The 12,169-nt window shown below is 38.6% G+C and overlaps 2 protein-coding genes across 3 annotated transcripts; one reads left to right on the top strand and one right to left on the bottom strand.

The window, feature by feature from the left end:
* Window positions 1-949: 949 nt before the first annotated feature.
* On the bottom strand, window positions 950-5,911 carry LOC111790648 (jasmonic acid-amido synthetase JAR1-like). Of its 2 annotated transcripts, none has more exons than XM_023671641.1 (6): window positions 5,576-5,911; window positions 3,200-3,493; window positions 3,020-3,121; window positions 2,230-2,866; window positions 1,770-1,938; window positions 950-1,649 (listed from the first exon to the last, which is right to left on the bottom strand). In XM_023671641.1, the coding sequence occupies exons 2-6, from the start codon at window positions 3,490-3,492 to the stop codon at window positions 1,111-1,113; spliced, it is 1,740 nt and encodes a 579-aa protein (XP_023527409.1). In that variant the 5' UTR covers window position 3,493; window positions 5,576-5,911; the 3' UTR covers window positions 950-1,110. The 2 variants fall into 2 exon arrangements, with proteins under 2 accessions (XP_023527409.1, XP_023527410.1); XM_023671642.1 differs by lacking the exon at window positions 5,576-5,911 and adding an exon at window positions 5,517-5,556 and having other exon boundaries at window positions 1,770-1,934; window positions 2,226-2,866; window positions 3,200-3,483.
* Window positions 5,912-9,429: 3,518 nt separating this feature from the next.
* LOC111790649 lies at window positions 9,430-10,558 on the top strand. Its single transcript, XM_023671643.1, has one exon. It carries the CDS (start codon window positions 9,623-9,625, stop codon window positions 10,448-10,450), a length of 828 nt encoding a protein of 275 aa, XP_023527411.1. The 5' UTR covers window positions 9,430-9,622; the 3' UTR covers window positions 10,451-10,558.
* The last annotated feature ends 1,611 nt before the right edge of the window (window positions 10,559-12,169 follow it).

Raw genomic sequence — 12,169 nt, 5'->3', positions numbered from 1 at the left:
AATTGGGGGTTGCGATCTCTTGTGTGCCGGTCAGCTACAAAGTCATCTTACATAGTTCCACATCCCCCGCTCAGGAACGAGTTTCTACGGCCCAGAAGTCCTGTTCATAAGACCCCTTGGCTATCCCCACTAGGTCTGGGCACCTGTCACACTTTCCTGTACAGATCTACCAAGCCCAACGATCTCCGTAGAGGAGCTCTGTCTCGATGGTACGGTATCAAAGCAGAGAGAGAAGTGGAGGTTCTGAGGTCTGGGCACCTGTCACACTTCCCTGTCCAGATCTACCAAGCCCAACGATCTCCGTAGCGGAGCTCTATCTCGATGGTACGGTATCGAAGCAGAGAGAGAAGTGGAGGTTCTGATGACACTATCCACACTGCTCAACTCTAGCGGGCTACCTACAGTTACCGTGGTATCCTACCATTCTTTCTAGAGCGGATCTTGGCGGCTTAGACCTGGATTCATTCATCTCTAGGATTCTTGTGCAAGGTCTCACAAACCTGTCGTGGTTTGAAATTTTGGGTTCTGGATCCGCTGGCACTCAAGGTATCCGAAAGGAGTGGATACCAGATGGTGTGCCACCAAGAATGCTAGACTCTAAATGGGGGTAAATTGTGAAATCCCACCCCGATTGAAAAGAGAAACAAGCAAACTCACTCCGTCCACTTCCCATCCATTCTCACACGTGTAATGTGTTGTTTCTTTTTTCTTTTTCATATCCACTACACCATCTTCGATAGACTTTTTAACATAAATTGTTTCAAAAGTCCACCAAATAGTTGGACTTTTTTTTATTGACATAGAACACTCACGTAGATAAAATGATTTGAATCCCTTTGTAACTTTTTTGTAAAAAATTAAAAAAAAATGAGGATGAAATCTTCATTTTTTTTTTCTTTTTTATCTAATAGTGAATCAATGACCTATGTTATGTATAAAGAAACAAAAATTAGTTGCCTAATACAAATCGCGTATAAAGATTAGAATAATATTCACCTTTAATCAAATAATTATTGTACAGAGAAGGATGGTACATGGGCGACCTGGGTAGGGGAGAAGCTGTGGTGACATGCGCGGTGGGGATTTAAGAGAGACAAGGAGAGCGAAAACTTAGAAGGCAGTACTGAAATAGGAGTTGACAACATTGGAGCGCAAGGTGTGGAGGACAGCGGTGTTGGTGGAGCCAACAGCACGAGGGGTTTTGTACTGACTCATAGCCGATCCTAAGGACAGAGAATGTTCCATGATCTTACGGAAAGTTCCCTTACGGACCACCCTAAGCTCCAGGGCTCCAATGGCCTTCACCTTTCTCGAGCTCACGTACCCCGCGTCCTGGAACGCCCTGTCCAGACGGTTGCAGCACTCTCTCAGCACCTCCTCCTTTGCCTCCCCGCTTATCTCCCAGAATATCACATAGTGCCCCGGCAAACTCGACATGTCCACATGGCTTGTGAACTCCACCAGTTCCAGCTTCTCTGCTGCCAGTACGTTCCTTGCTGCTTCCACTGCCAGCTGCAGGTCCTTCTCCGTGATCTTGTCGATGTTGATGCTGGGCAGAATGTTTCTCCGGCACACGAATTTGAGCTCTGGCGTTGCGTTGTGGAACCCCATCACTTTCACCACGTCTCCTAATCTATAACGGTATAGCCCTGCAACAACCATGGTAACATGCTTCTAGATATCTTGCAAGTAATCGTGAATTCACGATGTCTAGAACTGATCCCGTTCGAGCAAGGTCGTATAGAATGTCATGAATTGAAAGGAATTACCTGCAACATTGGTGACAACTATTTCATACTCTTCACCGATCTTGACTTCGGTCAGACTAACCGGCTTGTTCTCCTGCGCTCCCTCCTGTTCCTGATCTTGAGCATTTGCTTTAAGCGGGATGAACTCGAAGTATCCAACGTTTGGAAGCACGGCAAAGGTGGTCAATTCTGTTGAGATGTGATTCAAAATGAAGATATGATTCAAAATGAAGATATGATTCAGAGTAGTAGAGATATGATTCAAATATTCAAACTATGAGATTTTTAGGAGATTGTTAGTAGATTTAAATTCTTTCTAGATTTCGATGATTTACTATTTCTGGTCCAGTGTATAAGCTATAAATACTGGAATTGTGTAAGCCTCTGAGCATTAAGTCAGTAGACATTAATAAAGCACTGCAGCTTCTATCTATTCTCATCTATTCCTATCTCTTTCACTATCCCTCTTTCCAACAAATTCAGGGGGCAACAATGGGTTAACGTTAGATCCAATCCATCCTTCTGAAGAGCCATAATCGGCACTCATCAGCGGCAAATGCCCCGCGTAGTGCCTCAGTTTCATCAGGTAAGGCTCCATAGAGCCTGTCATAATCCCATATATATACTTCGCATTGGGAAAGAGCGCTGGTATCAGCCCAGACCAATTACTCAATCCTGCACATTTTTTATAGATCAAATCAGCCAATTCAGGATCTGGCTTAAGCAATTTTGACATGGCTGCACGAATCGAGGGATCAGTGACCCAACTCGAGAGAACCCCGTCTCGAATGTTGGTGCAGAGCTCTTCCCATACTTGCTCAAAAGTCCTGAAAGCAAGGATAATGCTGTGTGCAAAAGAGGAGTACACCAACTCAACTTCATCTCGGTAGATCAGCCCACACAAGAGATGGCAATACAAAGATTGGTAGACGTCGGAGCCAAAGATGACCTCGTCTGGGCTAGAGCATGGCGACTGGATTGATTTCATCGTGCTTCTGAATTTTGGACTGCGAAAAACATTAGTTGTTGCAGTTCCTGCTAACAGACCACCCTTGGTTTTGAACTGCTTGCTGCTATAGATGAATTGCAATGCTTTTCCATTGCCAATAGGAACTTGTCTGCAGCACAAAGAAGTCAGATCAGCCATGACAAACACCCATTTTACACTATACAGAACTAAAAAAGACAGTAGAAAGACAACAAATCGAACCAATAAACTGTTCAGTTCAGACAACAAACGATTCAGAGACCAGAAAAGACAGTTTCATTACTTGTTTCTGAAGGCAAAAGACGTTAGAAACGTTTGCATTGTTGTCTCCACCAGTGAATCATTGAAGGGAATGAACTTGGGCCTCCCCTTAGTAGTACCAGAGCTACATCGTACAACCAAAAATGTCCTTAGAAGAAAAAACAACACCAAAATCTCCAGTCCTATGAATTTGCAAAAGTACCTCAACGACATGGATTCGATTGGTTTTCCAGTGAGAATAGGGGAAGAATCCCCATCCGCGATTCTCTGAATATATGCCTCAAAATCGTCGTGAGTAGCAAGCGGGACGCATTCCTTGAAGCTCTGAGGATCAGTTCTTCCATTAAGTCCCAAATTCTGCAAATACTCAGCTGACCCATTTTCCTCCAAAATCTTCTTCAGAGTCTCCACCTGAACTCTTCCAGCATCTCTCGTCAATTCCTCGAATTCCTCTATCACTTTCTCCCCATCAAATACTTCCATCCTCTGCAACATTTCTTGTGTTTAAGTACATGTATGTGTTGAAAGATACATGCGCAGCTTCATTAGTTTAATTAAATTAATTATGTGCATCACTTTTAATTTATAATTTATAATTAATGATGTGCATCCCTCTTAGATAATGAATGGCATTCGGGAATATCCAAAATTACCTGCCTACTATATAAGTTCCCAATATCACAAATTACCTATTCCAAATTATCTACCTCTTATGTACGTGGAGAATATCCCAAATTACATGCCTCCTATATACGTGGTAATATCCAAATTACCTGCCTCCTATATACATTGGGAATATCCCAATTTACCTGCCTCCTATATATATAATATGTTGGGAATATTCCAAATTACTTACCTGCCTCCTATATATATAATATGTTGGGAATATTCCAAATTACTTACCTGCCTCCTAAATACATTGGGAATATCCCAAATTATCTGCCACCTATATATCTTGGAAATATCCCAAATTACATGCCACCTATATATCTTGGAAATATCCCAAATTACATGCCTCCATAGACATTGGGAATATGCCTCCGTATACATTGGGAATATCCCAATTTACCTTCCCAATGTACCTGCCTCCTATCTCTCTATGTTGGGAATATCTCAAATTACTTACATGCTTCCCATATACATTGGGAATATCTCAATTAATCTAACACCTATATACCTTGGGAATATCCCAAATTACCTTCCTCCTATCTATGTTGGGAATATCCCAAATTACTTACATGCCTCCCATATACATTGGGAATATCCCAAATTACATGCCTCCTATATATGTTGGCTCCTATATATGTTGGGAATATCCAAATTACATGCCTCCTATATACGTGGGAATATCCCAATTTACCTGCCTCCTATATACGTGGGAATATCCCAATTTACCTGCCTCCTATATACCTTGAGAATATCCCAATTTACCTGCCTCCTATATACCTTGAGAATATCCCAATTTACCTGCCTCCTATATACATTGGGAATATCCAATTTACCTGCCTCCTATATACCTTGGGAATATCCCAATTTATCTGCCTCCTATATATGTTGAGAATATACTAAATTACTTACCTGCCTCCGTGGGTATATCTCAAATTATTACCGGTCTCCTAGGTATAAGTTGGGAATATCCCATGTCTCCTAGGTATAAGTTTGGAAATATCTCAAATTATTACTTGCATCCCATGTATACGTTGGGATGTATACATTGGCAATATCCCAAATTATTACCTACATCCTATGTATAGGTTGGGAATATCCCCAATGATTACCTGTCCTATGTATAGGTTGGGAATATCCCAAATGATTACCTGATTATCTGCGTCCTATGTATAGGTTGGGAATATCCTAAATGATTACCTGCCTCCTAGGTATAAGTTGGGAATATCCCAAATGATTACCTACCTCCTATGTATAAGTTCCTATGCCTCCTATGTATAAGTTGGTAATATCCCAAATGATTACCTATGTTCCTATATATAGGTTGGTAATATCCCAAATGATTACCTGCCTCTTGTATATGGAGGGGGAATATCCCAAATTAACTGCCTCCTATGTTGTATGGATTGGAAATATCCCAAATTACCTGCCTCCTATGTTGTTGGACTGAGAATATCCCAAATTACCCGCCTATATGTCGTTCGGAATATCTATCGTCCGGAATATGTCGTCCGGAAACTGGAAGGTGTAGAAAATGAATTTAGAATTACAACAGAAACTGTCCTCAAAGTAGAACAAACGAACTGAGATAGACGGCGACCCAGTCAGGTTTATAACATCACCGACCAAATGAGTTTAAAATAAAACAAGAAAAGCGCACAAGTCAAACATATAATTAAAATAAACAAAAAAGTAGCGTAGGAAATTGAAGGCTCGTGGAAAAAAGCGGTCGCGAACTCAACGACGATTAATAACACTGAGAAAGGAAAAAGCGGATGAAGAACAGAGCAAGACGATGAGTTGGAACATAAAATCGGCCAAATGAAAACAAACATCTCCAAAACTCAATAAACCTTAATGAGAATTAACAAACACTGTTTTTCCTTATCCGTTAAAACTTCATGGAAATTACCTGAAATAGAACTTGGAACTACTCGAGATTGATGCAAGAAAAGAGTCTGAAACAATCTACGGAGACATCGATCGTATTTCCCTCTCCTCCTCCTCCAGTATTTCTCTCTCCTCCTCCAAGATTACAGAGAGAGAGAGATAAGGATGTGGATGCGATGGATGATTCCAAGGGGGCGCTCAAACTATATATACATGTTTCCACCGGTGGCTAACTGCACCCGAAAATCCACCCAAATGACCGTTCTACCCTTGGGAGTGGACTACAATTACCCTCCCTTTTCTCACCGGTGGTCGAGTTTCAGAATTTCCTACGGCAGACACGGGTTGGGTTATTTTCTGAATCTGGTTACGGAAAAGGACGGATTTTGTTTTATGGTTAAAACTTTTTCGTTAATTTTTTAAATTTTACTTTTTTGAGGATGAGGTTATAATAACTTCTAAAATTGGTAATAGATTTTCTGAAATATTCTTTTCTTTTTTTTTTTAATAAATGAAAGCTAGAAATAAATGCCAAGCCATATATAATAGATATCTAGAATTTAAAAAAGTAAATAAATAAANAAAAAAAAAAAAAAAAAAAAAAAAAAAAATGAAGGGTCGTGGAAAAAAAATAGGTACGAAGTGGTGAACGGCGATTAAAAGGAGAGAGGAAGGCGAAAAGGGAATAAGAAGAGAGCAGGCAAGAAACATTTGGCCAATTCCAATTCCGCCTGAAACACTCCTTACCTCCCTTGTTTAACTCCAGAAATCTAGACGGAACTCAAACTCAGGCATGTAAATTACCTGGCAACATACTTCCGACTTGCACAATCGCCAGCAATTTTGATTTGGCGGTGTGGCGCTGCAAACAGAAAATAGTTCGATACATCTGCAGCTACAGTTGTCAAATGAAGATCCTCTCCCTTTCTACTTGTCTGCAACGGGGGGGAGAGATAGGAGTGTGGATGCCATTAAAGATCCCAACACGCGGTCGAAGTACAGGATAAATTTTAAAAATAAAAGTACGTCATTTTTGTTAAAAAAAAATCATAAAAGTTTAGTAAATTTCCAGATGGATCCATTATTAAATAAGTAAAGTAAAAAAAACTGTTACAAGCAGTGGCTTGTGCGATCAGCCACTTTCATTTATTAATTAGTTGGACACCAAAGTCAGCTTAGTTTTCCATTTTGGTAATTACCATTATTACATGATTTATTTTTAAACCCAATTCGAAAATGTGATTGCCTTGTATATAAACGTGGAATCATGCTCGCAAATTATTTAACTTCATAAGTAAAAAATTTAAGCTATGTAAACTTTATAAGAATAGCACGAATTTTTATTTTCTAAGAACAAACAATGAAAGGCTTAAATTCAATCCTGCTTGCAAACCTTGTTTTCAAAAACAACAGAAAACTCAAAATGAAAAGTATAAAAAAAATGACAATATCTGTTAGGGATAAACTTGGACTGTTACAAATGGTATCAGAGACAAACATCGAGCAATGTAGCTACGAGAACATTGAGCCTTGAAAGAGGTGGACATGGAATAGTGTGGACACTAAGCCTTGAAAAGGGTAGATATCGAATGGTGTGACAACAAGAATGCTGGATGCCAAATGGGATAAATTGTGAGATCCCACACCGATTGAAAAGAGGAACAAGTGTCAGCGATCCGACATTGATTAGAAAGAAGAACAAGTGCCAAGAAGAACACTTGAGCTCCAAAGAGGTGGATTATGAGATCCCATTGATTGGTAAGAGAAACAAAACATTCTTAATAAGTAAATGGAAACCTCTCCCTAGTAAACATATTCTTCAGATTGATTTCTTGGATCATATTCTAATTTTCTAGACCAACCAAATATCTATTTAATGTTATTGAGCTTTAGATACATATTAGATAGATAAATATGAGATTCATCTCAAAATCAATTAGTGATAGAGAGGCCGAACTCATACATTTTTATAAAAATTGTGAGTTATAAAAATTGTGAGGTCTATTAATGTTTATGATATAGAATCCTCAATAAAACTAACAATTTTATTTAGGGAGTGAAAACAATAAACCTCCTGGTGTCTAATGAAATTGTTGGATAGGCTGTTGGGTATTAGATGGGTTGGGCTCCCTATAGGGCTGGCCTGTCTTTACGTGGGTTAGACAAGAAAAGAATAATTTACATAGCTAGAATTTTAGCTAACAACAAAACTAAAAACATTCAAAAGAAAATAAAAGATTCACTTATCCTATATTTCATTTCATAATACTAAAATAAATACAAAACTTAATATAAATACAATATTGCCTTTAACAAATAAATATTTTAGACGCTCTTTTGACCCTTCACTAAAAAAAAACCTACTAAACCATTATCTTATTTCCTAGCATAAATACAATCTTTACACCTTAAACCTTAATCCCTATATAAATACAATATTTCCTTTAAAAGACTTAAATAATAGTTTAACCATTAAAAATGTCTCCATTGCTTCTCGTCATTTTCTCCCACCTCACTTTTTTTTTTTCTTTTTCTCCGTCCTTATTCCTCCTACGATATAAATTATGATGAACATAAATAGGAAACTTATACCTCAATCTCATATCCTAAGGTGAATAGGATATTTTTCTAATTTAAAAAAAAAAAAATCTCTAAACACCTATCTCATTCCCTAATACAAACATAACCAGTTTTTTTCTTCTTTTGAAAAAGTAATAATTTAAAACATGTGAACTAACAAACAAAAAGATTTGGTAGTGCAAAGAAAGCGTACCGTTCACCGTTCATTCCTCTGTGTCATGATTGTTTGTTGGTTAATTCCTCATTCACGATCGCCCGCTCAGTTCCTCCTCCCGATCGTTGGAAAAAGAATCGTTCGACATCATTATCGGTTGTTTATCTTCCAATTAATGACGGCTTTAAAAAAAAAATGTAGTAAATATTGGAGGATATATTGTTTTTGTTGTTTCTAAAGAAATAACGATGAAAATCTCGTGATACAAATTTTTTTAAAGAATAAAAAGCAGTATAAAGAAACGCTTACAGACACAGTTAATGAATAACGAAATTCGAAAAGTAAGGGAAATTAACCAATAACAACTAGAAGAATCAAGCAAAGAAAAAGGAACAGTATCCTGAAGCATCATCGATCACAAAGAAAAGAAAAATGATCAATCATCCACATTGTTCTTTCACTAGGTTTTAAGTATATATAAAACTATTGAAAGAAAGACAGCGAAACCATTAAAGCAGAAAGATCAGATAGGAGAGTATAATAGATAACTCTTAATAAACTCTTTAACAAATGAAAAAGATTGCAGAACATCCTCTCAAGAATAAGGAACAACCGATCGATCAAAGAATAAACTGCTCTATCCTTTCAATCGAAGGATGCCGGAAGAACATCATTCAAAAACCAGACGAATCGCTCGTCTGCAGTTCCGTCTTCGGAGAGAAACAGAAAGTCGGTTCCCTTGTTCTATCCGATTATGAAACTATTCACAAGAATAAAAACATGCTTACCTGAAAATTTTAATCCACGGCCGCTGGAGAAACGTCATGAAAGAAGCCGCGCAGGAGGAATAGACCTTCCGCATCGATCGGCCATGAAAGAAAAGGGAGGGAAAACCGATAACATAAATCGAGAGAAAAAGTGGCGGGAAATACTCAAAAAGAGAGAAAACATAAATGTAATCGTCCTTTTTTCTTTTATAGCCTCCTGAATTCTTATATATAAAAATTTAATTAATTTATTTTATTGGATGGGCTGGGCTCACTATACAGGTGAGCCTTCTTTAAGTTTATAAAAATATGAATCTTAATATTAAATTAAATTAATTAAATGACTAATATACCTCAAATCAAATTAAATGTATTTGACTCGAAAATTCGGGCGGAGCTTCCATCCTACCTATAATTTCTGATTCTTCTTCCTTTTTTCAACCCTAAAATACCCTGCGCTCTTTCTCCGCTGGCATCTCCCGTTGTATGCAGCGATGTCCTCCATTCTTGAACCCCACTATTAATACTCCACCTCCCCCGATCTCTATCTGCTCCACGTTCTTGATCCATGGAGGTCGTCGGAGACTGGGTTCCCAAGAACCCTACCGCCACCCCCATGGCCATCTTGGAGATCAACCTCATCTCCGCTCAGGGTCTCAAGCTCCCTTCCAACCATTTCCGCCCCAAGCAGACCTACGCCGTCGCTTGGGTCGACCCTTCCGACCGCCTCCGCACCCGTCTCGACGCCATTGGCGGCGACAACCCCACCTGGAACGACAAGTTCCTCTTCCGCGTCTCCCACGAGTTTCTTGCCCGCGAGACTTCCGGTGTCTCCATCGAGATCTACGCCCTTGGTTGTTTCAGCGACACTCTGGTCGGTACTGTCCGCTTCCTAATCGGTAATGTCATCGTCTCCAATGACTGTACCACTACTCCTGCCTTCACCGCCGTCCAGGTCCGTCGCCCTTCTGGAAGGTTCCAGGGCGTTCTCAATATTGGCGTTATGGTTAATGAGAACTCTGATTTCGCTTCCTTGAATGGGGTTTCTGCGATTGGTTACCGCGATTTGATGGGGGAGAGTTTCAATCGGAGGCGGAGGAAGAAATCTAAGGCCGGTGATTCTGAAATTTCTGTTGAATCTCATGACGCAGAGTCGTTGGATATGTCCGACGGTAGTGAATCGTCGAGTTCATCTTTTTCTTCGCCGACCAGACCGAACGTGCTTAGGGATTTAAACGGAGTTAGGAATTTGGGGGCAACAAAAACCCTAAATCAGTCGAGTAGTTCGGGGTTCTTGTGCGGTCTGGCGATGCAGAGGAAGACGACAATGGCCGATCTCCCTCCATCGGAGAAGAGCTTAAAGGTTTCTAGGGAATCTCCAGGCATGGAAAGGTAAAATCCAAAACCCCTGCGGCGGAGGTGATTTCTCTGAAATTGAATCTGGATTGTGATTTTCCTTGGTCGTTATCATCATCGACCGTCACTAATTCAAATGATTCAAAAGAGATTTATGTTCATCTGTTGATCCAGCCATGTGGAGAATTTTGTNTTTTTTTTTTTTTTTTTTTTTTTTTTTTTTTTTTTTTTTTTTTTTTTTTTTTTTTTTTTTTTGCTCGTGCGCGCGCGCCATTTGAAAGTGTTTCTGGAATGCGAAGAACAATTTCGCCATTGAAAGTTTCTTCCAAAAAAAAAATTCTTCCGCATGATATTTAAAAACTGATCTATGGGCAACATATTAAATAACTGTTATTGGTATTTAATATATATATATATATATATATATATATATATATATAGATATGTGTAAAAAGGTCAAAAGATTTCGTGTGGGAATAACTCTGCATGACCACGTTTGATTTGCATGCACTATTATTTAAAAGGAAAAAATTGAGGGCTCTGCCACCCAATAAAAAAGTCCTATTTAGTGGCCTGCATTCAGGCCCAATTTTATTACACCGAATGCATGGGTTCGAACTCTTAAAACTTCACTTTTTAGTTGAATTAAAAATTTTCTTCACCCTTAACAACATGTTTCATCTGGAATTGATCGCGAATTTAAAAGCAGCATGGTTCTAATATTTTTGTTCCATAAATTATTGGTGAGCTGGAGTGATTCTACATATCTTGAATAAAAAATAATGAAAGAATATTTGATGGCAACTTATTTGTACACTCTTTACTCGAGGCCTAAATAAAAGAATCTTGAGGCTTAGGGAGCTCGGAATAAGTACCCTCTTTGTTCGAGGCTCATAACTTATTTGTTCAACGCTTTAAGATTTTATTGAATGATTAAGTGAAGAATATGATTCTAATATCATGCTGTAATCATGAAATGATATTATCTACTTTTAGCATAAACTCTTACTAGTTTGCTTTTATTTATCCAATAGGCCTCATTTCGAGGGAAATACATTTGAGGAAAAATGTATTTCTTATTAGGAACGTATGATCATCCCAGTAAAGAACTCCTCCTAACATCAATAATAAAGGCTCATAAAATGTATGAAAATTAATTATAAACATACAAACATGTATTTACTGGCGGAAGATTTCTAGTTCCTGCAAATAAATTCACCTTTACCGCAAGACAAAAAAAAGAAATGTAATAATTAAAGCCGAAGAAATGGCTGGAGGATTCCTTCAAAACAAACGGAAATGGATATGTTCTAAGGACAATTAATTTTTGTGTGATTTTTGCATGCATAATCTTTGATATTTGGAAATTCTAACATTTGTGGAAAAGATTCTCATCATCAACATCAAATCCCTATCCAACCTTTACAAATCGAAGAACAGAATGGATGATTGGCATCGAATTGAATGTAATTTTTCAAACCAAAATCAGAAAAAAGTGAACGAACCAATGAATTCCTGGAAGAAGCCCTAGGATTAGTAGGTAGGTAGGCAGGCAGGCAGGCAGGCAGGCTTGAAATTAAATCCAATCGCCGAATCGACACGATTGATTGATGGCGACGACGAACAGATTGGTGACCAGACTTCAAAATCAGATATGGACGTCAACTTCTGTAATCGGCGATGGGCGAATTAATAACAGGTCGTGGGATCGCTGCTACAGCAAATATAAATCTGACAAAACAGCTTGGCGCTAGCTGTG

The sequence above is a fragment of the Cucurbita pepo genome, chromosome LG03 (genome assembly GCF_002806865.2).
Source record: "Cucurbita pepo subsp. pepo cultivar mu-cu-16 chromosome LG03, ASM280686v2, whole genome shotgun sequence".
Classification (NCBI taxonomy): Eukaryota; Viridiplantae; Streptophyta; class Magnoliopsida; order Cucurbitales; family Cucurbitaceae; genus Cucurbita; species Cucurbita pepo.
Note: the sequence above shows the minus strand (reverse complement) of the source record. Positions and strands in the feature narration are given on the sequence as shown.